This window comes from Enoplosus armatus, chromosome 10, assembly GCF_043641665.1.
Source record: "Enoplosus armatus isolate fEnoArm2 chromosome 10, fEnoArm2.hap1, whole genome shotgun sequence".
Taxonomy (NCBI): domain Eukaryota; kingdom Metazoa; phylum Chordata; class Actinopteri; order Centrarchiformes; family Enoplosidae; genus Enoplosus; species Enoplosus armatus.
The window spans coordinates 17,425,500-17,451,938 of record NC_092189.1 but is presented as its reverse complement, the minus strand read 5'-3'; the positions used below and the strand labels follow the sequence as shown (position 1 = coordinate 17,451,938).

The 26,439-nt window shown below is 39.6% G+C and overlaps 1 protein-coding gene across 1 annotated transcript; it reads left to right on the top strand.

The window, feature by feature from the left end:
• Window positions 1-10,360: 10,360 nt before the first annotated feature.
• LOC139291208 (solute carrier family 4 member 11-like) lies at window positions 10,361-25,664 on the top strand. The gene is made up of 20 exons (XM_070913174.1): window positions 10,361-10,397; window positions 14,336-14,386; window positions 15,221-15,316; window positions 15,773-15,816; window positions 16,136-16,355; window positions 16,450-16,531; window positions 16,789-16,912; window positions 17,460-17,669; window positions 18,480-18,564; window positions 18,766-18,891; window positions 19,009-19,122; window positions 19,534-19,666; window positions 19,954-20,027; window positions 21,208-21,487; window positions 22,704-22,810; window positions 23,143-23,308; window positions 23,481-23,654; window positions 23,991-24,186; window positions 24,737-24,906; window positions 25,348-25,664. The coding sequence occupies exons 1-20, from the start codon at window positions 10,361-10,363 to the stop codon at window positions 25,412-25,414; spliced, it is 2,556 nt and encodes an 851-aa protein (XP_070769275.1). The 3' UTR covers window positions 25,415-25,664.
• The last annotated feature ends 775 nt before the right edge of the window (window positions 25,665-26,439 follow it).

Genomic DNA, 26,439 nt, shown 5'->3' with positions numbered 1-26,439 from the left:
GTTCATTGTACAAAATGACTTATTTACAGTTACAGAAAACATTACTATATTTAACCAGTTAGTAGTATTACTAAAGTACTATGGTAAACAGCATAGATCTACTGTACATAAGCCAGTGTAAATTGCAAAATTCTACTATTCTACTGTGCATACAAACATCAGGCCTAAATGTCAAATCACTGCAGAAAAAGCTGTGAAAAAAATTGCACATCTAATTTAAGCTAAGTTATGCTAGACCATCTGAATGACTGCTGCAGCCCACCACTTTCTACTTCCGCAATTAATATAACTCCAGCTACCAAACACAGATAACTGTCAAGTATTTAAGTACAATTTCGAGGTACTTGTACGGGAGTGTCAAGTGCAGTTAATGAGAATAACGTTTACGAAGATGATTGTGGAAGAGAAAGTATGTTCACGAGAAGCACCAGGTGCTGTGCAACAAGCCAAAGAAACATCATGCCACAATTAGCAACCATCTGACCAACAAACTGTATCACACACTGCACATATTTAATGGAATATGGGTCTTACCTTTAGGAGAGCATCTTCTGGACGTTGTGTGAGCACACTGGGCAATCAAGTCGTTGAAGTTAGTCGCCAGTTCAAAGCCAACAGTGACAACAGAGAGAGATACTCGTTGGAGATGTCACTCAAACAGTCCGTTTGTAAAAGCGCTGTGTTGCCATAACAACAATTTACAGGCAACAGTAATGACCCGCACATTTTGAAGTCCACCTGTACCCATAAGCATCATACTACCTATCACGGTCCTGGATTGCTACCCAGGTGAAGCATAACAAACATTTAGATCTAATAAAAGTTGCTTGTCGGACCAATGTTGAAAATACGAACCCGCCGAATGACAGACTAATTGCTCGGCAACAGTTCAAAAGAATTCACGTCGATGACAGGTGTGTGTAAAGTATCGAAAACACGGTTTATTCTAGGTGTGTGCAGGTAAATCTTATTAAACTCAATACAACCTGTTTAAAATCCAAGATGGCGCATAGTTTCTTCCTTTCTCAGTTTCTCGTTTCTCACCCACTGGACTGGTTGACCTCAGTGCTGCCACTGGTGGCCGGAAGCTGTATTGCAGCAACATGATCTTCTACTGTACTGGATAATTAAAATTGAGCGCGCTGTAAATTTAACAATAGAACAACGAAAGGTTTGTTGGCATTAATATATATATATATATATATATATATATATATATATATATAGAACCCACTAAGTGTTATTAAAAATATTACTGTAGGCTAAAATGAATCCAGAATTACACTCACATTCAAGAGAGAGTTATTTTCTCAACCTCCTATATTGGCTTTCCAGGAGCTGCGACACTGCCACCACATCTGGACAATTGGTACTGATGAAGTCAGTAAGGGAGTAGGTTAAAAATCCTTACACCTGGACATAAAGTCCACTTTTTAAGCTGTTAGCTTGATTATTGATTCAAGGGGACAGGTTTATATCAATGTCCATATTTTGAATGGACAAGTATGATTGAATGCTGATATGATGTCTACTCTTGTGAAGTTGATAAATATGCACCAAGTGGAAATGGTGGTTGAAATAAGCAGTAAGAATCACACAACCTTCCAAAACATGGAATAAAAACTACCTCTATTGTTTCATGTCAGATGTTGCTGGTGTATTATGATAATTTGGGTTGAAGGAAACAGTTTGTACATGACTAACTCAGTGCTCATCCTGGAACAATCAGATACAGATTAACTATTTCTAGGGACCTGGTTTACTGTGTTGGCAGCTTGACAACACACTTTAAATTGTGAAATACTGAACCGCAGAGAAGTGATTAAATAGTATTGTGTATGTTGATTTTACAAGAGTTTACCATTTTATAATGGCTTTGTTGTCTAAATCTACTACCTATCTATCTACCAGCTACCCAAAATACATCCAATGGCCTCCTAAATATGCAGAATTCCACATGTGGGAGGATTTGGTGTTGGTATCTTTGGTCTTGAGTGTAAAGAATGAAATAAAGATGCTCTTAGTTCTGTGAAACAAAATGTTCTTTCTGGCATTATTCACTGCACACACCCCCTACTGAACTCGATGCCCCCTGCCGACCTCGATTGCTTTCTCTCAACTGCCGAGGTAGCAACTTAGATCATATTTGGAAAAATACATTAAGCAATCGTGCGTTTTGGGAACATTGTGAAGAAATTACCGTAAATCTAAACCCTTGAGAGATTCAGTGTTCTGTATCACAGCAAATTAAACAGGTTTCAATGAACCAGGGAACTCAAAGTGAACTATAACGGCTTAATCCTAAACCATGACTTGGAAGAGTCCACTGCCAGTGAATTATATAATGAGGCTGCTTGTTATCATGTGACAGGCCAAACCGTATGATGCCAGGTCATTTCAATTCCCACAGACAAATTAAATGAATATCTGTCCCAATGAATATCTCATCTGGTATGGTTGTCTGGTTAGATTCCTGCACATGGATGAGGCGGGGAAACTTGCTCTGACAATATCCAGCTGCGTAGAGATGGAAAGTTTGAGATGTTTGTTCAGAATGACACACACGTGATCTCCAGAACTGATTGTTTGAGGCTGCAGAAGAAGGCACCATAGCACAAAATGGTCTTTGTTAGTGTAAATTTAACATAAGATACGTCATGACATTGAATAATCATTTAACTTATTAAATGGAACTTACTGTCACACCACATCTTCTGTCATGGTATGTTACAATACATTACACAGGTTTATAAATGCAAATCGCTGTTCCATGTCTGTATTTCATAAAGTAACAAACTGAATTGAGGTAACTAAGGAGCATATTTTCTGAGAAGTGGAATTTACTAATGAAATATTCAGTGAACTAGCATTACAATGCATAACCATTGTTCTCTCATGTAATAAGACTATAAATAAAGACTTTGTTGGATTTTGCGCAAGAGAATGTTGTTATCATGCATGTAACTGCATGTATGTATATCTTATGCAGTCAAGCATCATACGCAAGTCATACACCTTTATACTTCCTCTCTGGTGGGTTTTAGCTACACTACCAATGTGGCTCTATGGATGGCAATGTTGGTCAGTCCACCACTCTGGTCCAGACAGAAACATCTCAACAGCTATTACCAATAAATTTTCATCAACATTCATGGTCCACAGAGGCCACCATGAGGTTCACATTTGTGCTTTTGAGAGAAATGTCTTGACAACAGTTGGATGGATTGCCATCCATACATAATCATGTCCCCTTCAGTATGAGGTACCAACAGTATTTGCCTTGCCGACCAAATATACATTCACTCTTGGCCTTTCCATCACTTCATGTTAAAGTTTCACTATGAATCTGCTCTTTTCCCCCTCATCATTCTAAGGTTGCAACTCAAACGCTCAGCTGAGCTGGTACTGGCCTCTCTGATATGTCTTGAACATCTAACTCTGGTGTGGTTTGAGGTAAAGCTGTCTTTAATAGAGGTTATGGTTATGTTGGTGATGCTCCTGGTCTTAGGGTTAGGGTTCGGGGTAGGTGTTCGGCTTTGTTGAATTTTTAGTAGTTTCTTGTCGCATTTTCACATCCTACATTTTAGCCTGAGGTAATCGTTACTGCAGTCAAAGCAATTTGGATCACTTGTCATATTGACTGTGTCATGAACAGCAGGAGAACAATTTAATAACTTGGTGTGAAAGACTTCCATTTGAATTATGTTGCCTTTTTTGTTTTTAGTCAGTAAGTTCAAGCAATCACTAACTATGTAACTCTGTTGGAGCTCAATAAAACCTGTGTTCCCACACTGCAACGTGAGAGAACGCAAAACCCTTAGGGGACAAAAGTGAGAATCAGGTAAAAAAAAAAAAAAAAAAAGGTGATAATTGGAACACATTTGCATCTGAAATAACTTCTTACACATACAAGGAGGATTTGAGTTGAGTGGAAAAGAGATATTGTGCAATGGGAATACATTCACTCTGCTGCATGTGATGTTAGTGTGAGGAAGCTGACACAATAAGTGACATATTACACATGAAGGTAGATGATTGCTGTGAATTCATGTGGACTGCATATGGGAGTAGCATCTGTGTGACATGTATCTCATCTACTGCAACTTTATTACGTATACGAACAGATGTTACCTCACAGTATAGAAAAGTGATGTTTAATTTGAGCTAATTAAATCCCATCTTGTGTACATGTTCATAAGTAAAATATAATGGAAGTGATCTCTCCTTCGTCACTAGATCACCTGCTGAGCTGATAACACATGTATATTGTAATACTTGATACACAAGTCATCTTTTAAAATGTTTCCCATTTCGCTGTATTACATGAGATGCATCACTGTTTCACTATTGCATCTATGTTTAACAACAATATAAGTATGACTAAAATACCATGCTGGCATTAAAATAAAATGTGCCCTATTGTTAAGTGCTTACAGGGTCTGTTTCTTTATCATGTAGGCTTTTGCTGTGTCCATCAGTCATGGCTCACCATCTTGACCCACCAGTGTTTTGTTGTATCTCTCTGCTGGGCAGGAATGTCAAGACTGTAAAGGAATTACAACATGAAAATACAACAAAACAGCTGATAGAGACTAAACCTTTAATTCAAGATGAGGTAAAGAGATGGCTTAAAGGGGCACTCCACATTTAGATCTGTTTAGTCATAATGAAGAACACTATCATATAAAGTCTTCTGTGCCTCTGGAGGAGCTTTGACAAGTCTGAGAAAATAACCCTGATGATGTCATCCGGGTTATTGACTTGGGCTTGGAGACCTGTGTAACAACCAAAGGATGTGTGGTTTGAAAGATGTGAGCTTTTATCAGGCAGGGAGGGTCTAAAGAAACAAGCTACCAAGTTGCATTTAGTGAAGTGTGGGATCCATTTTTTAAGGAGTAATGGGTTGTGGTAGCAGGGCTGCCTGTATCTAACAATTTCATTACTTACACAACTATTTATGTCACTTTCAAAGTGTACAAACAAGTGCAGCACTATGAATGCCTATCTGAAAATGTGCACCAGTGTCCCCATATTTAAAGGATCTTTGCATCTCCCCCCTCTCTATGACTACTAGCTTTTAAACCCACCCCGAGTGTGGCCGTTTGGAACAGCTATAAACACTTTTGACTTCAGATGAAGTCGGACAAGACATCAAAGAAAGTAGGATGGGATATTGTAAGATTGTTTTGATACAGACTGTGGCGACTGAATATACATACATTCTTCTCCTGCTTGACTGACTTCACATGGACCCCTTCAGCAACATGTGGCACAACAGGATTCTGTATGCGTATATGCACACTGTTCAAGTGCATAACTTCAGGTCTTGTCCCTGTATTATATAAGTGTTCAGTAGCACTCACAGTAATAATTGCCTTTAAGTAGAGCTAATACATACAGGTCCTTGAATTGAGCCCTTTGAATAGCATGAACATTGCAATGAATCATAGAGATAAACACTTTGCTAGGAGACACTATGGTTGCAGTCATGGTTTAACATAACAGTAAAGTTGTAAACGCCTCATAGGATGGTCACATTGAAATGTCAAAGAGTCTCAGCAGGAGTTTCCTCACACTTTCCTCCCCCATCTCTTGCCCCCCCCCCCCCCCCCCCCATTCTCTTTGTCTCTTCTTCCCCCAAAGTCTTCACCTTCCACATTACCTTTTGCACATAAAGTCAGCCTCACTGTGATTGGCAGGGAGGACATTAAGGTGTTATTCATTGGTAGTGACTCATTCCCATCTACCTGTGGGCCTGCCTGCAACACCACTCATGCTGCAACTCTCACACAGGAACCACTTTATCCGCTCTCAGCTCTCTATAGAGTTTTCATTGCCATATCCAAAGTCTCACAGATTTTTGGCTACACTGCAAGAATCCCAGCTTGATGAAGACCAACAAGGAAGCTGAGGAAATTCCAGGAGTCACTTTGAATCATTTTTCTGAAGGTAAGGGTCATAAAACTGTATCAAAGTCAAACATGAGTATCTGTGAATGACCATTAGTGTTTGTTCTTTTCTTTGTGGGAGCACCAGATGAGAGGATTGTACAATACCAGGAAATGTTTGGCTTGTTTTCACTCATAAAAGTATACTAAAGAAACTATTATTACACTTTTAAATCATTTTAATTCATTTACAAATATAATTTCTGGCAAATGTGTGATGAAATAGTGCCCCTGTAATCTGAAATATGCATGCGAGTGAATGCACACTCAGGGCACTATTGTGTGCATTCACTCACATGCATTTTTCATTTTGCTTGTTTAGAGTGATATACAGTGAAAGCTGTTGGTTGTAGATGTGATGACCTTCATGGACGAAGGTCACAGTGTGAACGTTGAAGGCAGCACATCAATTTAAACAATAATTAATTCAGAGATTTACAGAATCAGCACAGAAAAGTGTTTGTGTTGGACTTGTTTGTCATTTTTGTTAGACAAATGCATACAGGGGTGTGTCAAATCACAGTTATTGATTTAGAATAAACAAGGACATTTTGAGGCAGTATCTCATGTTTTATTCGAGAAAGAATCAATCAGGTTATCACAGAAATTTCTCCTGGCTCGTGAGTATGAATAATAATCACACTGCACAGTCTGTCCACACATGTGCCCATGTTTAATATTCGACTGCAAAAAAGGATCACAGTAAGCTTTGCCATGCACTCTGTTACACATTTGTAGCTCTCAGTCAGTAAAATATTGTCAACAGATTCATCCAGTAGCTCTTATATGTCATCCAATGCTGGATTATGAAACTACTTTTGATCAAAGGCCTTTCTGCATATTGTAATTGAATATTTATCATTAAGAGACATTATGTGTTGTTGCTTTTATAACCAATAACGCAAATGTCACACTTGTGTTTTGTGTTCCTCTGATAATGCCCCTCAGGTGTTCTTGTGTGTGTGTGTTTCCCTCAGACCCTCAGGTGCTCACAGCGTTTGATTAATGTTTCACAGCAGACTAAACTAAACTCATTGTGTACTTGGAATGAACCCTTTGACCACAGAACATTAGTTTATTAATGCAGCATTTTATTGCTTTCTTGGCCTCTTTGTTGGTGATGCTATGGTCACTGTTTGACTTATTGTTATACCAGTGATGAAAGTCCACAATACACACTGCATGTACATGTATCTGTGTATGAGTGGGACAGGGAGTTGTCTGAGGGTAATGTGTGCAGTCTATTCAGATGTCAGCATGCTTTTTATTTAGAACCATAAGCAGTGAATAAGCTCTTTAAGTTCAGTTGATCCGTTAACAACATGTGTCCATTTCCTCCAGCTAATTCAAAATTAGTACCATCTCCCAACATGTGTGTTTTTTTCAAACTCTATGTGTAGTTAACAGGACAAGCAAAAACTTGTACAAAATATAAAGGTTCTGTAGCTCCAAAGCATTTGCAATCATCCAACAAACACATAAAAATAGAAAAGTACAACTTGTACAACTACAAACAAGGTGCACTGTGGTGTGAGAAATGTTTCCATTATGTCCAGTTTCACTCTTAATTGGCATCTTTCACCAAGAAAAGTCACTTATATCCAGCAGAGACTCTGTGGTGTGTGACCTTTAAAGCGAGTACACAACATGAAAAGTACAGTTTCTTATTATTGAATCCTCAACTGAGTCAGAGCCTGGCTGTTTCTGAACGATCGACTGTGCTGCCATCTCATGGCAAACATGGGAACAGTCATGCCTGTACTTTTACTTTTTTGTTTGTTGTTTGTTTGTTTTTTGCCTTGGGCCAAGTCATGATTGTCTTGAAAGTTGCCAGCTAACCCTATGTCCCAATTCTCTTACTCTCTATAATCAAGAACTTTTCCTATCTGGAGACTTGGTTTATTTTGTTTGTATCCACCCACTCATCAAAACTCAAGCTGCCTTGTATGAGATAAAAATTTACTGAGCACCAAAGGTGTGTTTTGTAACTGCCTTTGATGACAATTAAAAAGAGCCTGTAAAGTTTTACAAGGCTTGTAACTTCTAGAAAAATAACAGGCAGGTATAATGTGAGTAATTACATCATGCAATTAGGAATTCAATGGAAGGAATCCACAAGGAGAAAGTCACCAGCTTATACAAGGACTATTTCTTTTGGATTCCCTGCAGAAAGCCACTTATTCTTGCAGAGGTCAATTCTTTTTCGCCGCTTATATTAAAATTCCACCCTGACAACTAAATTTGTCTACCAATTTGTCAGATGAAAACACATCATTACATTCCTCCTACATGCGGGCCATCAAAAGAAATAAGTGGAGTTTGTTCCTTGAGGCTGGGCTGAGCCAAACTCAATCACAAACATCAGAGTGTGCATAAACAAGAGACAGTTGTGTCACTTTGCCTCCATCAGTTCTGCTTTATTCAATCAAATCAACTCTTACAAGATTTTTTAGGACAGCCATTCAGACAGTTGTTTGTCGCTCCTGCTAGAGAGTAAAAAATAGAAATAATAATGTAATTCTGATTTCAAGATGTTATTCTTATGGTACATTATGTTGTGTACTATGGTCTGTTCATTGTATTCTATTTCCCTTCCTTTTGGGAAACTCTGGATCAAGAACTATATAGTAGATAATGATGAGACACTAACGAACAGACATGCTCTGGTAAGGAGAGTTATCTTTTAGATATCTTAAAACCAGCACACTGACCACTTTCTTTACTGAATCATGTCATCGTGTCAAGAAATGCACCGTTCATGCTTTCTACTTCATTAGTTGCCATGTTTGTGTGACGTAACTGACAAAGATGAACATTTACATGAATGTTTCCCTTCATCTGTGAGAACCATTTTCTACCTTTTTCTCCTGAGCAGCTGGTGTGACAGTGAGTTTATGGTCTAACTGCTGGGGGCAGTGTGTCTTTACTTTGAGCTTTGAAACAGGCTCTTCTTTTAAACTTACCAGGTCTGTTTGTGTCTGTTATTGCATCTGGCTTCAGCTTCACTGCAGTCTACGCTTGACAAGGTCTGACAGAGCAGCCTGTTGCTTGTTCCTCACACAGTGCATTTATTAGAGGTTGCAGCAGTTTTGAAGATTTCACACAGATCTGTGCAAACATAATGTCAGAGGGAAAAGTTGAGTCACTGAAATACATATCAACACATTGACACACATGACATTTGCCTTCCTCAGTGTCTACCTTGAGAATGATTGAAGTGATATTTATAGTTAAAGGTACCCTATTCTATTTTTAAGAGAAAAACTCCATAGACTTTAAAGTTTTAGTAGTCTGTTGTAGGTTCAGTTATGGAACTGTTTAAAGTGTTGCTAAAGGTAAAGTGAAATATCTATTTTTGTCCATTATTGTGTTGCTAACACCACTATGTATAGAAACACCAATTTTATACAAACAGAAACATGTCATCAAAATAGTTGAAATGCTATAATCACATAAAAAATCTTCACATGGATATTTGAAATAATGAAAGAAGCAAAGACAAACTGTTATTCAGATTCGATTCTTGAACGTTTGCTGGCTGGAGGTTTGAAAAGTTTTTTAAGTTAAGAAAAGTTTTAAAAGATTTTTTCTTTTTTATCTCTCATTTTCCCCCTTTAACCTCCTTCCCACAATGAAAATGTTCAGATGAAACATAAAACTGACACATTTGTATTTGACCCATCCACATAGGAACCTCTAACCTAATCTTAACATCAAGGTCTCAAATATGAATTAACAAACAAGACTATAAAAAGAAGGAAAAGAGTTAATCATTTTAAATGATTTGACTCATTTTGAGATGACTTAGCACAGATGCATATTTGCATTCTACCCATCCTGTGTATGAAAGTCACTTCCATACCACAGACAGGACATTTGTTCAATGATTAAGCAGAATAATACATGTATTATGTTTCAAAATACGCCATAAATACGAAAGCCCTGAAGCAAAGCAGTAAAATAAATGTGTATAAACTTAACAAACTTAACAAAGTTAGCTACAAGGCGGACTTTCTTATGTAAAAGTATCAAGTAAAATCAGGTGAATAGGAGCCAGAAATCTTTGATACCAAAACACCAAACCCTATTCGCTTATTTATTTATTTATTTATGTTAAGCTACGTATATTCAACTTCATATAGGCACAAGGACCCAGCAGAAACATACACCCCTCCCACGCCCATGGCTTCTCTTCCTGCCCTCCCACTTCCTCCCTCAAACCCATGTGCTGCTGGAGGAGGTGCAGGGAGGTGATTTTACCTCAACATGTGTGTGTGTGTGTGTGGGGGGTGTGTGTGTGTGTGAGGTATGATACTGAGAAGAGATCACCAGTGAGTGCAGGGTGTTTGGGAGCAGAGAGAATGATGATGGGTTGACCTTTGGAAAGCGTCTCACCTAAATAACTGGAGAACATGGAAGCCAAAAAGGTCCTCCATTTTGTGCCATCTGGTAAGTTTTACAGGGGTGGAGTGGGGTGAGAAGGTCTTTCATGGTGAAACCTGAGCCAACTGTGTCAAACACGTGGAGAAACCCTCTCTATAGTATGTGTGTGTGTGTGCTGCTAGCATCTAGAAAATAGCTTTTATAGCACATATACTGCAGGCTTTCATCTTTAGAAGCACAATCATTTCATAGCACTACAATTCTATTTTATTTGCCTGCTTCTTTGGGTGCTATTTAAACAGTTTATGTCTTGATTATTGCTTTTATTGCCAGGAGAGCCAGAGAGTCAAAAGCAAAGGAAATGGGTCAATATTTACAATATGGCAATAAATGCTACACTTGTCTGTCATGGAAGGTTTTTACAACAGATCATTTTAAGCATCTGTTTTAACACTCTTGTAGTACCACACCGGGGACGCTCCAGAAAAGTACATTAAACCAATTTAAATATACGTATTTGGTTAAATGTTCTGTTTTTGTGGGAAAGTCTATTAACTTTATGCTACTATAGCGTCATGTTAGCAGCATTTCTTCTTTTGTCATGCCACTTGCAAAATACAACAATAACACCAGATATCCAACACACTAGAGCTGAAACAATGATTCGACAGAAAATGAATTGGAAAGTATTTTGATAATCGTTTAATTTTTTCTAGCAAAATTGTCAAACGTCAATGAGTCCAGCTTCTCAAATGTGAGGAATTGCTGCTTTTCTTTGCTGCTTTTCTTTGTCTGAAACATGTTCAGTCTGATGCAAACTGAACATGTTTGGGTTTTGGACTGTTGGTCGGACTAAACTAGTGGTTTGAAGATGTTACCATGTTATGATTTTACAGACCAAACTATTAGTCAGTTAATTGAGAAGATAAGCGACAGATTAATCAGTAATAATCATTAGTTGCAGCCCTGCAACACAATGAGTTTAAATGTATTTTCTTCTCAGTGGCATTAATGGGTTAAAAAGTCCTACTTGAAGTTTCTTGGGTCAAGGATTAAGAAGATTATCTAGCAGAAAAATGTCTAATATTCTAATCTGGCAAACTTCATGGCTTTCCACTTTTAATTGAGACCTTCTCTGGTTGAAGTTGAAGATAATGTGTCAGTATAACTCATTGCAATGAATGAATGAAGATAGAAGCTGTATAAAACCTACAGTATCAGTATCTTCAGGTTTACAGCCATTATGCAGGTTTTAAGTGATCTTCCAAATTCAGATTCATGCCATATGTCTAACCATCTTTGATGTCTAAGTGAGAAAAAACCCCCCTTCAGATGTGTACTCTGGCTTTTAAAGTGTAACCTGTGTGACTATGATTACTGTTGGTCCAGCGGTCATATCCATCGTGCTGGATGAACAAACATCAGGAAGTCTTTATCGTCAGCCTTTGAGGTGTTGAAGTGGAATGAGCTTCAGTTCCCACTTCCTGTTATTTGCTTTATTTCGATATATGAATGTGTACATTGTGACCTACAGAGTACACAGAGTCAAATACAGAGCTGATAAGGTTGATTAAGCTTCATCAATAAAGCTTTTACATATGTTATAACAGCACAGAATAACATATTTTACAACAAAGCACACAAATGAAAATTTAAAAGAAAATCTGCAAAGGCGCTTTAAATCCACGGACATCATGTCCCTTCTGCCTTGAGGGCCTGACCATGTACAGTTCAGCACAGACTTCTCAGCTTTGTAGCTCGGTGCACTTGTTCCCAGAGACCCAAACAACGATTCTTCTGTTCTTCCTATTGCTCAAGGACATCCTCTGCCCACAGACAGCAGAGTGGCACGGATTAATAAAACATGCCTAAGGCTTTAAATTAGCCTTGTTTGTCAGTTTGGTCTGCCAGAGTTAAAGTTCTGTAAGACACCAAACAATTTTTAACATTTTGGGAGAAAATAAAATGTACTAACTATTTACACTCATGTCTGGAGCACATATTTTATCAAACATTGTCAAGTCACAGTGAAACAGCAGTCAGGGTGTCTTTGTATTGAGTACTGTGACGTATTTCTGACTTATTTTGCTCAAATGTGGACATGTCTGAACAAACATGGAGCAGTACAGATCTGTAGAGGTCTGTTGGCCTCCAGCCACACCTCCCTCATCTGTGTTGTTAGATAAAGAGGAGGAGGACGAGGGAGGAACTTAATAAATTAAAGCACAGCCATTCGCTTTTGGGTTCAGTTTTTGCCAACTGAGATCCAAGCACACACCTCTAACCCATTATTTTGCTTTGCTTTGCCAGAGCCCACGATGAAGAGCTGTTTTATATGAAGGGTGGGGTTAGCTAGTCGCCCCAAGTCACGTTTGATTGGATAAATTAATAGATGTGCACCCAAGTTCAAAATGAGTTATCAAAAATGTTCAAATGTTTTACAGAAAGAGGGAAAAAGAGGGATTTTGATATAACCTGTTTGGCAATAGTTCACTAACAGGGTCAGAAAGCAGACTATTTTAAGGAGTAGTGTCAATGTCAAAGTTATGGTGCCCCTTGTGGACAAAACTCAGGCTTGACTGACACTGCTGTCGCTGTCAATGCCGCAAGACTGCAGTGTAAGTGTGAGGAAGTCAGCCTGCATTTGAACAGGAAACCCACAAGCATGAGCCATCGTAACCCACATGCCTGTAGAAACACTTTATGTCTTCACACCAATCTTATTGTCGGAACTGATGAGAAAAGTGTGTGGCATTATTGTTTAGTGGGAGTCAGTCTGATAAGATATACTGGAGTATTTACAATAAACTTGACCTTTATCTTTATAAGACAACACTGTAAAGGTCTCAATCAAGGCAGACTAAATCATTCTCCACACTCCCGCCTCTGGTACAAACAGCTTGTTGCATAAGCTGTGAGGCACCCTGTTGTCTGTGCAGACTCCTGTGAAGTGGAGGAGGCCTGGGAATGTTCTGTCTAATCTGCTTTGAGATATAGCCTTGCTCGGGAGCCCCTGGAGCCAGTCTCTGCCTCAGGCGAGGAAGAGCTCGTCTCTACAGCTGCAGCAACGTCTCACAGATACATGACCGCCTATACAAACATCAGACACAGCTGGTGTCAGATTTTTGTTGTAACTGAGAGCGAAGGGGTCTCTTTTCAGTTTCTCAGCACGTGTTGTCCTCTTCAACACCTCCATAACAGACATCCACTTTCTACCTCCATAATTTATATAATATGTAATGTGTCACGTTACTTTAAAGGTCTTCCAGGTCTGACCATCTGTGTCACGCTGGCAATAATGATTGAACAAGCTCAGATGTCATGGATAATTAGCTAGCTTTTTAATGTAAAATCCATCTGTGTTCAAGGGGAGCAGATAAAAAGAGTGGACATTTTCCTGCAGGGTTGAAGCCAGCTGGTGACTGACTGACTGTTTTTGTTGCTTGTGAAGTGGGGAGCTACTGTTGCATAGGGCAGAAACTACGGGGTCAAACTGTGTCGGTCAACATGGAGTCCAGTTTCACGCAGTTTCATCAGCATGTGCTGGTCAGTTTGTGTCTGTGTCAAACATCTACATTAGGTCGGCAGTGAAGGGATTTCAGTGCTTTTATTCATGTTTTATTTTTAAGATGTTATGGTGTTGGCGTGCCATGGTGGCCTCAACCGTCACGTGTTTGAGTCTGGCTGAGACTTTGGTTGCATTGTGATCCCCTTCTCCTGCCCTGCTTATTTCTTATCATCTCTCTGCTGTCGACTCTCTTCTAAGGGCATAAAATAAAAAGTTGTATCAGTGGTATCATGACTCCATGTCTACTGCAATCAACAGAAACCTTTGATCAGACACACAGAAGAAATCCTCTAAGATGAAATATTTTTATACTTGGTGGTCTAAATGCTTCACACCACCAGGAGCAAATGTGGTGGGAAAATAATGAATCTTTTATTTGATGTGTTTCATTTACCATTAAATTGTGTTAATATCATATTTGTCTTTTCTCCTACAGACGCTCCATCCACCGGGAGGTCCAAGAATGGATATGTTTTCCAAGAGATGGGTGCGTAGCTGCAGCAATACATATTATATTCACTTTTATTGCTTTTCTCAGCATGGTTCCTGCTCTTTTATGTTCTTGATAGGATCTGCTTTGCTAGCACAGAAAACATTATTCAGATGTTTTCCTCCAGGATGCCAGGGAGAGTACAGCAGTATTTCACATGTAAATTTATTGCAACAGTTGTTTATGCTAATGCAAATGGTTCTCGCTGCTCACAGATGACCCATTTCACATGCTGGTGAGCACAGCCAGTCCCTTCACTGATGTGTTTAGAGGTTAATTAATGGGTAAATAACGAGGCAGATGATCTCTGAGTCAGTGATGGGAAGAGGGAATAATCATAGCTCAAAACTTTACTCATGAAGGGTTAAGGTTAATTCTGTAATTCTGTGGCTGTTTCTTTCTCCACTCATAAAACTGGCAGTCGAGATGCCATATTCATCTTCTATACAATTAAGGAATTTACGAGGGGCTGCTATTGTTATATTGCTGCATGTCTGGTTTAAGGGGGATTTTTTTATTGGGTCTCTCGTTCTCCCTCTCGCTGTGTGCTTGTCAACAGATGGCAGAGTGGTGGGAGGCGAAAACAAATTGTCCCTTGCTGGAGACACTATTAATGTGGCTGGCATAGCATCTTAACCTTGATACAAAGAGCTGGTTTATCTCACTGTTAGGCCGTTATTATGACTAGTTATTTAACTCAGTTGTAAAGTGAATTTTAATAGTACTACAGGAAAAAAAACTCCTCCTCAGTTGAAATTACAGTACTGTATGTAACATATAACCTGAGACTTGGTTGGTACTCGACTGTGACCATTCATCTTTTATCCACAGAGCTGCAGGATGGGGAACAGGAGGATTGTGGGCAAGATTCACCTGTCACTCACAAGGGCCACATCTATGACAACCAGATCCAGATCAGTGTTTCAGGTGTGTGTGTGTGTTTAAATTAGAACTAAACTATTATCATTATTACATTTGTTCTATGAATAAATATAAGCTAGAGTGAACAAATGCCTTCATCATTCAACAATACAGATAAGTAGCTCATCGCAGTGGTGTGCTATTAGGTTGTATCCTCCTCTTTCATTGTCTGAGCATAATTTGCAGCCTCTGCAGTTAGGAAATCATGTGTGTCAGCTCTGATTCCCTGACTCATAATAACTGAGACAAAGTTCATGGACACGAGCTGGCAGCTAATGCTCCCTATTAACTATTAATACCAGAGAGAATGAATTCTATACTTTAGTATTTTCCAAGAATAACTTTTGAAGTATGAAGGAACAAGTTGCAGTGGGGATTAGAGCAGAGATTAGGGGTTGGAGACGGTGTGTTCAAGTAGAAATGTTGTCAGTTTAAGTATAAATTTCCTGCTTTTATTTGCAGATCCTGACTGTCCTGGGTTTGGGCTTTTAAATACAACAAGAAAAGTAAGATTTGCTCTCTTTTTTATGTCATAATAATTTACTGCAGAAGTATTTTGAAGCATTTGACATTTTTACCACAGAGTATACGCCAGGTAAAAGATTATTTTTCCAAGCTAAAATCCCCAACTTTTTACCCAGCTCACACTTGGTGTTTACTGAGAACCGTGCTAAATCTGAAAGCATCAGCAGTGAGCTGGGGAGGAAATGTGTGGATTTACTTGCAGCTGGGCAATAAACAGTCAGAAAAAATCAGACAATGAACCTTTAACATCTCACCTATTTCACCATCAATCAAATGTCACTTGTTTTTGGCTCACACTAGTATGTGAAGCCAATGAACTTCCAGGAGGAAGTGCGTGCCCACAGAGACCTGGACAGCTTCCTGGCCCAGGCAAGCATCCTCTTGGATGAGAAAGCTGCCACTCTGGACGAGGTCCTGAGGCGAATGTTAAATCACGTGGCGGAGGACGGCCACGGGAGCTGTGATGTGGACGAGGTCATGAACTCACTGTTCACAGACGCAGGAGGGAAGGAGTTTGATGGTGAGCAAAACATGTTAGACGTGCACTCTGAAGCGTTTGCTACAAAGGCTGCTTAACGTGTCAACATTAAAGCTTTATTTTATGCTCCCCACAGTTCACCTTCTGTCAGAGACCATTCAGGGTGTGACTGCGACTTCCACTGGCATTCGTTACCAGCAGTCCTGGCTTTGTATCCTGTGAGTTCATCTACAATAATATTTATGAGAGAGGGGGTTATTTTGACTAATTCTTCCAGCCTCCAGCTCAGTAGGTGAATGTTGTGAAAAACCTCCCTGTTGATAGTTGAGAGTTTGACTGCACAGGGACAAGACACAAAAAAATCTTTTGCTTTTTGAAAAATGGGGGGGCTATAATTTACACCTGCCAATACAGACTGCTGCACAATCAATCATTTATACTCTGCTGATTCAAAATAAATTATTTATCAATTCAGCTCCAATGTGAAAAGCCTGCAGAGACGTCATGTCTGCATCTCCCGCCTGGAGAGGCCACAGAACTGGGGGGTCAACTGCTGCGAGGCTCGCTATGTCATCCTCATCCTGGCCCCACCTAGAACGGTAAGATCCAACTCTCAGTTCTTCTGTTTGTTTGTTTTGAAAAATCTGGTGGCTTACTTGGCTCAGGTGTTGAGCTTAAACAATTAGTCGATTAATCAAGGAAAAATGCCAGAAATGCACTGCTTTTAGCCTGTAAAATGTGAATATTTGCTGGTTTTCCTTCTGTGATAGTACAGTGATGGATTTTTGACTATTTATTGGACAAACAAGCCATTCGAAGACAACCCCTTGAGCTCTGGGAAACTGTGATGGGCATTTTTAAGACATCTTATAGACCAAATGATTAATTGAGATAATAATAGGCAGATTAATCAATAATAATATAATCATTATTTGCAGCCCTTGTCAGTTTGAGGTTGTTATTAAGGGTCAAAATTAAAGAATCCCCCAGCCAGTATTTTTGTACTGTTAGAGACAATCAAATAAGAATATCAAGCGTCATATTTAGCAGAATGTAGCTTAAAAATACTTCATCAATTGATCATCAATTGACAGAACAGACAGAGTCTGTTATGCCTCTCTTTAACTTCCTCATCATCTTTTTCAGAAAAGCACCAAGACGGCCATTGAACTCGGTAGAACATTCGCCACGATGTTCTCCGACATTTCCTTCAGACAGAAGCTTCTGGAGGCCAAGACCCAGGAGGAGTTCAAACAGGAGCTGGTGTACCAGCGGCAGCAGCTCTCCGTAGTCACCGAGAAGCCGGTCTTAGAGGAAGTGGAGGACTCTGATCCACGTAGAGGGAAATCACTTCAGGTGTGAAATGTAAAACAGACAGTGGCATATTGGCTCTGTGCTGTAATCAGTGCAGCATTTATTGAAATAATAAAAGTGGCCATAGGACAAACATGAGTTAAGTATGTTGTGTAACTATACAATATTCTCTACCGACTGTTAGCTCTCCACATGTGGAGACCACCCTCGTGTTTTCCCACTCCATCCAGGCATATAAAGACGTGATGCAGTAAAGTAGTTCAGCCAGATTATCTGATTATCTTGTTTCCACACTCTATCAGCCAGGCCCAAGGAATGAGCAGCAGCTGGGCAACAGACTGAAAAAGCTGCCAAGTCTGCCATGGTTCTGGCAGCAGAAATGTGTGCAGCTCCATGTAATGATAAAGTACTTCATTATGTCCAGTGTTTAAATTAAGAAGAAATGTGTGCACTCAGCAGGAGGCTGGACCAAGAGGGAACACCCAAATACTGCCTAGAGAGAAAGCACATATTTGGTGTTGTAAAAGACCAAAGTTAACAACAGGTTGTGGCTACACCTGATGTCCTGAGCGACTTCAAAACAGCATTTAAGTGCCGGTTTGTTGCTGCCAAACCAACCTTTTAACATACTGTGCCATTCCAACATTGTGTAATACAAAAACAAGTGTGCCAGTACCTTTGATTTTACACTGGATGTCAGCTGTGTTCCTCCTCAAGTGTCTCTATGCTGAATATTTTAAATAAATCATCATTGCCCTCATTCAAAAGACGTGTTTCCTGAACTAAGTATAGTCCTTCACACTGACTGACGCGTCCAGTGTCCCTGACTACATTTCCTTAATTTCTTCGCAGTGCAAAGATTTCTTCAAAGCCGGTAAAGGTGTTTATGATGACCTCCGCCGCAGACTCCCCCTCTACCCCTCGGACTTCACTGATGGTATTAATATTTTCTTGTAATACTGCTTCCTGAGTGGGCACATACTGTATCTAGTTAGCTGATCTGTTACTGCTACAAAATCATAACTTTTCTTCATTAAAAGTCGTCCACTTTGAAGATAACTCCACGTTTTGGCTGCTTTGACTCTTCTGGTCGGCCTGGCTGTTATATATTTAATAACCCTTTAAATAATCCATCAAGGTTTAATCGGGAAGGACCGCTGTCTGTTGAAGTACACCACCACTGCTATTTTCCTCTACATTGCTATTCTGCTGCCTGCGATTGCCTTTGGCTCACTGAATGACGAAAGCACAAGAGGAGAGATAGGTGAGGACTCCTGTCTTTATTGTCTTGGTCTGCAACATCCTGTAATATTATTACTTATTAACTATTCAATCTGAAGCACACAAAAGTACTGGAGCTTTGCTGTTTGTTTTTTGACAGATGTTCAGAAGACCATTGTTGGCCAGAGCATTGGAGGAGTGATCTACGCTTTGTTTGCCGGCTCACCGCTCGTCATTCCACTGACCACCGCACCACTGGCCATCTTCATAAGCGGTGTGTATTGTGTCCTGCTATTTAAGCCACATTTTCTTTTGCTTTTTTTTTTTTTTGCTAACAGGTGAATTAATCACATGCACATCAAAAACAAAACTCTGTACCATACAGTATATTACAAACAACCAAGGAGATAGGCAGGTCACCTGACCTAACCTCTGTTCTTATACTCTGTGGGTTGCCTGCTTCCAATCTTTATGGGACCTTTAAGTTCTGCTCGGAAACCCTTATTCATATAAATGAATACTTACTATTCACAGGAAGCAGAATTTAAAACACATGTACAATATTATCCAGAGCAATATTAAACAATATGGTGGATAATGCCTAAAAAGGCAGATAAAAAGCAGAGCTGCAGTGAAAATGTTATTAATGTATAATTTGGTGTGTGTTATTATGAATGTTTTATAGTCATCAGGGGCATCTGCGACGACTACGACCTCGACTTCGATGCTTTCTACGCCTGCATCGGTTTATGGAACAGTCTGTTCCTCATCCTCGGAGGCTTGTTCAATGTCAGCCTGCTGATGAAACTCTTCAAACGGTGAATACACAGCAACAATCTGTTGCTATGACATATCACAGACAGAAGCCCAATACTTGTAATGTATGTAAGTAACCGCGTGGCCATGAGGTCACCGATAACAGAAGAGGCATCTGTTATGACTTCCTGTTTTCAGCCATAATTATACATTTAGTTTAATGTACACTCCCACTATCATTTCGCCTTGAATAGGCTGTTATGTCTGTGCCTGTACAAACCCCCCCCCCACCATTTTGATAAAACATGAATGATCACACTATGCTTCTTTTATTCTCGTTATCTCCCAGCTCAACAGAAGAAGTCATTGCATTGTTCATCTCAATAGCATTTGTCGGGGATGCTGTGAAAGGCACCGTCAAAAGTAAGTAAATCCAAGGTCGGACTACATTAAACATGTTTTGAATGCTTCTGCAGCAGAGCTATCTCTCTTCACTGCGGGGGAACATCTAAACGGCCCGCCTATCGTTTGTTATGTAGCCCAGCAAATATACATATCCATCATGGGGTCCTTAGAGGAAAAGTAAGCATGAAATCAAACTAGCCCCCCCCCCCGTGTGCTGTGGAAAAATAGACAACCCCATAATGTTAGTATAATGGAGTCTTTCACATTGCTTCTGTTTATATGTTTTTTCACGAGTGTTTGTCACAAGACGGGAAATAAATGGATGAGCATATGGTGGATTCTTTAGCGCTTTCTTCTTTCCTCTTCAAGCCTCAGGCTGTGGTAGTTTTCCACTAAACTATGCCAAACTGAGCAAAGCTTGAGCACAGTGAACTGCTTGAATGTGCTTGAATGCCAGGGAATATACTGAGAATTAATACATAAAAGGGCAATTATATCGATAAGGTGGTACAATATGTGTGAAGACACTCAGTGTAGTGTGAAATGGACATAAAGTGCATTTTATTTTATATTCTCCACCTCAGCATTTGATATTTTTTGCTGACATCCAAAATGGGCCAATATGTTGAATGTGTCATGTTGAGTCTCAGTTTCTTATCGTTACGACAAACTTTTCTATTTTTTACAAGATCCCTTTCACGTTATAGGAAGATTTTTTTTTTATGACATAGATACCAATTTATTCTTTTGTTTTTACAAGACACATTTCTTGTAAAAACAACATGTCACTCTATCTTGTTATATCACAAAATGTTCTTTTTACTTTACAAAACCAACATATCGCATTAAAAACAAACCTTTCTTGTTATGGCATGATTTGTTGGTATGTTGTTATAACGTGAAAGATATCTTATTATAACATGAAAAAAGATCTGGTGCAAAAACAAGAGCATGGTGGCAGCTGTACCTTGCCGTACAAATATTAACATGCACACAGTGGAAATTGGCATATTTTAAATTTGTCATTTATGCTGCAACAAAAGGTGTATTTTTACATTAAAATATTGCCTTTACGTGAACAGTCTCTATCATTATAATGCGAAAATGAACGAATATATGTTTTTTGTCATGGTGGCAGCAATAATCTACTGCACCCCTCAGTGTCATCCTCTTTTTCTTTCTTCTTCACACTCCATAGTTTTTAAGCACTTCTACCACGGGCCCACACTTGCGACCACAAACAGCACGTTGGTGCTTCAGCAGATTCACGAGATTCTAGAGAAGACGAAGAACCAGACGGGAAACACGCTCGGGGGTCATAATGAGACTGTGTCAATGGTGGGACATGCAGCAGGACATGCGTTAATCTTCCTGCCCGAGTCTCTGGTGTTGACCACGAGAGAGAGGCCCATCCTCTGTCTGCTGCTCATGTTGGGGACTTTGTGGCTGGGTTACGCCCTCTACCTCATCAAGAGGAGGTATGTTCACTTTCTGGACTGTTTAATCATATAAAAATATATACAGCAGGTATACCCTTTGATTTGCACCCTGCAATACCACAATATAAAGTTACCCCGTTACACGTGAAAGTCCTGGATTTAAAGTTAAATATGTACATTTTATCATCGGTGGGGCAGTCATTACAAATGCATTCAGTGCAGCCAAACATGGTTCAAACCCACATAAATGTTATTTAAAATTATAGAGGAGAAAAAAAAAGTACTCATTATGATGAATGTATTGTGCATCAACATCAAAGCAGCATCTTAATGTTGTATTTGGCTGAGCTGGAGCTAATTTTAACTACTTTATATACTGTTGGGTAGTTTGACTGTAACTGTCAGATGAATGTAGTGAAGGCCAATATTTCCCTTTGAAATGTAGTGTGGTGGAAAGTACATTTACTAAGTACTTAATTACAATCCTGAGATAGTTGTACTTTACGTGAGTATTTACATTTTCTGCTACTTCTTACTGAGGAAGGGAATTTGTACTTTTTACTCCACTACATAAATCTGACAGCTGTAGTTAATTGTTGCCTTGCATATTAAGATTTTAAAAACCTATAATCAGCTTATAAAATATGATGAATTGTTATACAGTGAATGAAGCAACCCAGCAGTATATAAAATATCTAGAATCAGCCAGCTACAACATTAAATGCTGCTTACATGTTGATGCATCAGCAATAATAATCCACTGGTATACTATATACATTAATATAACTAGAATTTAATTTTGTATGCTGGACTTACACATGTACTGGAGTATATTTAACATGGAAGTACCTTAGCACTTCAAACCTGCCTCGAGTAAATGTAATTAGTGACTTTCTACCGCTGCCTGTAGCTGCACAAAGCTTCACATAACTTGTATGATCTCTGTAAGATGCAAGAACCTGAAAAAGAGGGAAAATGTAGATCCCAGGAGTCAAGCAGAAAGTTACAAATCATCAGCAATGATTTTCACCCTTCAGGTATAATAATGTATTACATGAGGAAGATAAATGTGACTCCTGGGACGTCATTGTTCTATCCACTCAGTGGCAAACCATCAGTACTTCACATGACTTCTTTTTCAAGCCAAGATTGTAACTACTGTAAATACAGTAGTAAAATATATAATTTATTACATAAGAGTTGCACAATGTTGGAATTTATGTCGCTTTCTTTCTTTCTTTCTTCTTTCCCACAGCCCGTACCTGAACGACAGAGTCAGAGAGGTGGTGTCTGACTGTGCTTTGCCTATCTCCGTGGTGATATTCTCCTTCATTGGCTCCTACCTTTTCCTTGACATACAGCGTGAGTACAGATCTCTCAAATAAAAGAACCGATAGAGGAGTACCCTTGAGACTTAAAGTCACAACTTTGGCACAGAACACCTTTCATTGTTCATAAATCCTTTGGAGGGAGAAAAAAAGGAATATATTTGCTTCTAGTGAGCTTTCAACACAGTGTGGGTTCTGAATCAATGTGGGTCAAAGACACTGTGTTGAATGTGGCTTAAACAAAGCTTACCAGCTGCAAAGTTCACTATTCAGGCATTTATTTTACTTTGTATTGTTGTTACTTTTTACCTTGCAAATGTGGACGTATTTTCTTTTTTTTGCTATAAATCTTTTGCTCTTATTCAGTTCCTGTCTTCAGTGTCCACGATGGCCCAATTTTCAACTTCCCTCCGTTTGAAAAGCTGTCAGGAATGAACACACTGAGTGCGGTCGGGCTGGGTTTCCTCCTCGCATTGCTCATCTTTATCGACCAAAACATCGTCATCTCACTCACACATGTACCAGAACACAAGTAAGACATAAGAACATAACTTTAAGCATTTCTTATTTATTGTACAAATCTCGAAGAACTAATATTGTATCTTCAGTAGCTCATGAGATAGATAAAAAGATAGATAGTATAGAAGAAGCAGACTTTCATTGGCAAATCACTTTAAACTGGTGTGTGTGAACGTCTGTACCAGGTTGCTAAAAGGCACAGCATTCCACTGGGACTTAATGCTGACTGGCTTCATCAACATCCTCATGTCCTGTCTGGGGTTGCCATGGATGCACGCTGCCTTCCCACATTCCTCCCTACACGCCCGTCAGCTGGCCAAAGTGGAACAGCACGTAGAGAACGGACACCTCTACACGACGTGAGTGAAGTTAAAACAAGGCCAAGAACCAAGTTGACTGACTGAAAACAGCAGCTTGTCTAAACCCTTTTAACTCTCTGTTTGGAGGCTTTGTAACAGTGGTGTCAGTCACATATTAGCATTGTTAGCATTCATTATTTTTGGTCATATACTGTAAGTAGATTCTCCACTTTCCGTTCCTGTACAAAACCTTCAAATAAAACCTAAGAAAAGAAAATCAGTCTTTGGTTGAATCATGTCCACACCTGCGATCAGGGGTTACAAATAACGGTTGCTTCATTGTAGGGGGTCACAATATTGTGATATTTAAAGCGCTTTTCTCTGCCTTTGTGTCAGTATTGTCAGTGTGAAGGAGACGCGTCTGACCTCGCTGGTGGCCAACATCCTGATCGGCTTGTCTGCCTTCATGCTGCCCATTCCTCTGCAGTGGATCCCCAAGCCCGTCCTCTACGGCCTCTTCCTCTACATCGCAGCCACTTCGCTTGATGGGAACCAGATGGTGGACCGCATGGCCCTGCTGCTTAAGGAACAGGTGAGCGGGGAGGACACTGTGGTTTGATTGGTTGGTCTGTTTGCTGTAGTGGTCAGTTTGCTTGTGTGTATCTCATTGTTTGTTTTGCCTGTTTATCCATTAACCTTCACATGGTGGCAGCCCCAAATGGTATTTTTGGCATCCAGATGTTCAGTGGGCAGACAAGATTTAGGGTAAAATTTACAGCAAGTTTGCTGATGACAAAAACAATTCTGCTCAATTTCTCCTGTTATAAAAAGCGTATTTTTACAAGTCTGTATGTCGTTATAACAAGACACATTTCTCGTAAAAACAAGAATAATTTGGTACACATCGTAACAACGAGAAAATATGTTATAATAACATGAAAAAAGATCTGGTATTTTGACCAAATAGCAAAATAAACAAATTCGTTATTTTTGCTGCGACTACAGGTGTATTTTTACACAAAAACATTGCCTGTACAACTGTATTTGTTATTACTAAAATCTACTTTTACTTTAGCAAAACAAAATATGAAGGAAAATGTTGCTTAAAACTGCTTTTTACATGCTCGCACTTCTGTGTCTAGACCTCCTATCCTCCCACCCACTACATCCGCCGTGTGCCTCAGAGGAAGGTCCACTACTTCACAGGGGTGCAGATGGTCCAGCTGATCATCCTGTGTGCGTTTGGGATGTATCCTCTGCCCTACATGAAGATGGTCTTCCCCCTTCTGATGATCCTGCTGGTCCCTGTCAGGTAAGATGACCCAGGCCAACAGGGGGCAGAGTGGGACCATGGAAACCAACACAGAGTGTCTGCATAGAATTGATGCTAGTGTTGAAGATTCATGCTGAGTTGTTTTTAAAGGGGCACTCCACTGATTTTACACATGAAGATCAGTTTACTAGTCACGCTCAGTGAGGATAAAGTCTTCTCTGGCTCGAGGGGGAGCTTTCTAAAGTCTGAGAAAATAAAGCAGGTGATATCATCAGTTATCTCAGCTGGGGTGTTGAATTTTTAATGTAAAGCCTTACGAAGTGGGGGCGTGGAGTTAGAAAGACTTTTGAAAAAATGGTCAGAATTGATTTTTGGGTCTTTGAGAGATTTATACCTTTAGATACTATTTCTAATTACAATACATGTAACTAACAGTATCATCTGGTATCTGATGTGTATCTCTAATGTGTTTTATCTCAGGACCAGCCTGCTTCCCAGAGTCATCGACGCCAAGTATCTGGATATCATGGACGCCCAGCACATGTAGAACAACAGCGCAACCTTATGAAAACATTCATTTTGTCCGGTTGGAAGGGAAACAGACTCAGAACTCAATGATCGTGTTACTAACTAAATGAAATGCATTTGGACTGCAAGATTTGGATGCGAGCGCTCTGCTGGTGACTGGACGACCATTTACACCCCTCATGTGATTCCTCATTGTTCACCGCACATCTACCACCAACGTAGCTGACTTTAATGTGTAACATCTTTATTGTATTTAACAATATAGTCATGAAGGAGTTCATGTTTTTCTTCTTTTTTTCACACACACACACACACACACACACACACACACACACACACACACACATGCACACACATCTGTCTTGACCTGGTAACTGACAGGTGTTGATGTCAGAGACATTTTTTGTAATATTTAAAAGAAATGTTAATCATTTAATTTCATTTATGTTTCATGTTGTTTGATAGAGAGCTGCTCGGTCTGTGTCCTACTTGGTTTAAAGTGTGATATTGATGAGGGGATTAGATGTAGCGAGTTTACCGCCGTAGAAAATCCATAATCATTTAAGAGAGAGCAGGAAGTGAAGTGTCACCTCACACTGAAGCCAGGTATCACAAGATGCACGGTCCAGTTGTTTAGATGTGAAAACTACTATTTTCCTTTTGAAGAGACACATAACATGATAATGTTGTTAGTATAAAGGTAATTGGTTCTATGCATTGCAATGTTAGGATTAAATCAAACGGTTAAACAAATAAAGCCCTTTAAAGGAACAGAATGAACATTATATTGAACCTCCTCGATATTAACTCCCAAAGCTAAATACTCAACATGCACCACCAGTCGGCGATACTGTAGGTAACAATGCTGTAGCAGGACAGCACCTGCTCAAATACCATCACACACAGCATCAGCACTCTGCCAGCCTTTATTGAGCCGAGGGGACTGACAGTTGTACAGCTCTGGTTGTTCAATTTCTCCAACAGATGGCAGTAGAAGCTCAGCTTCAGGTGCACTCACCAGTACTTTACAGAAAGAATGAGCCA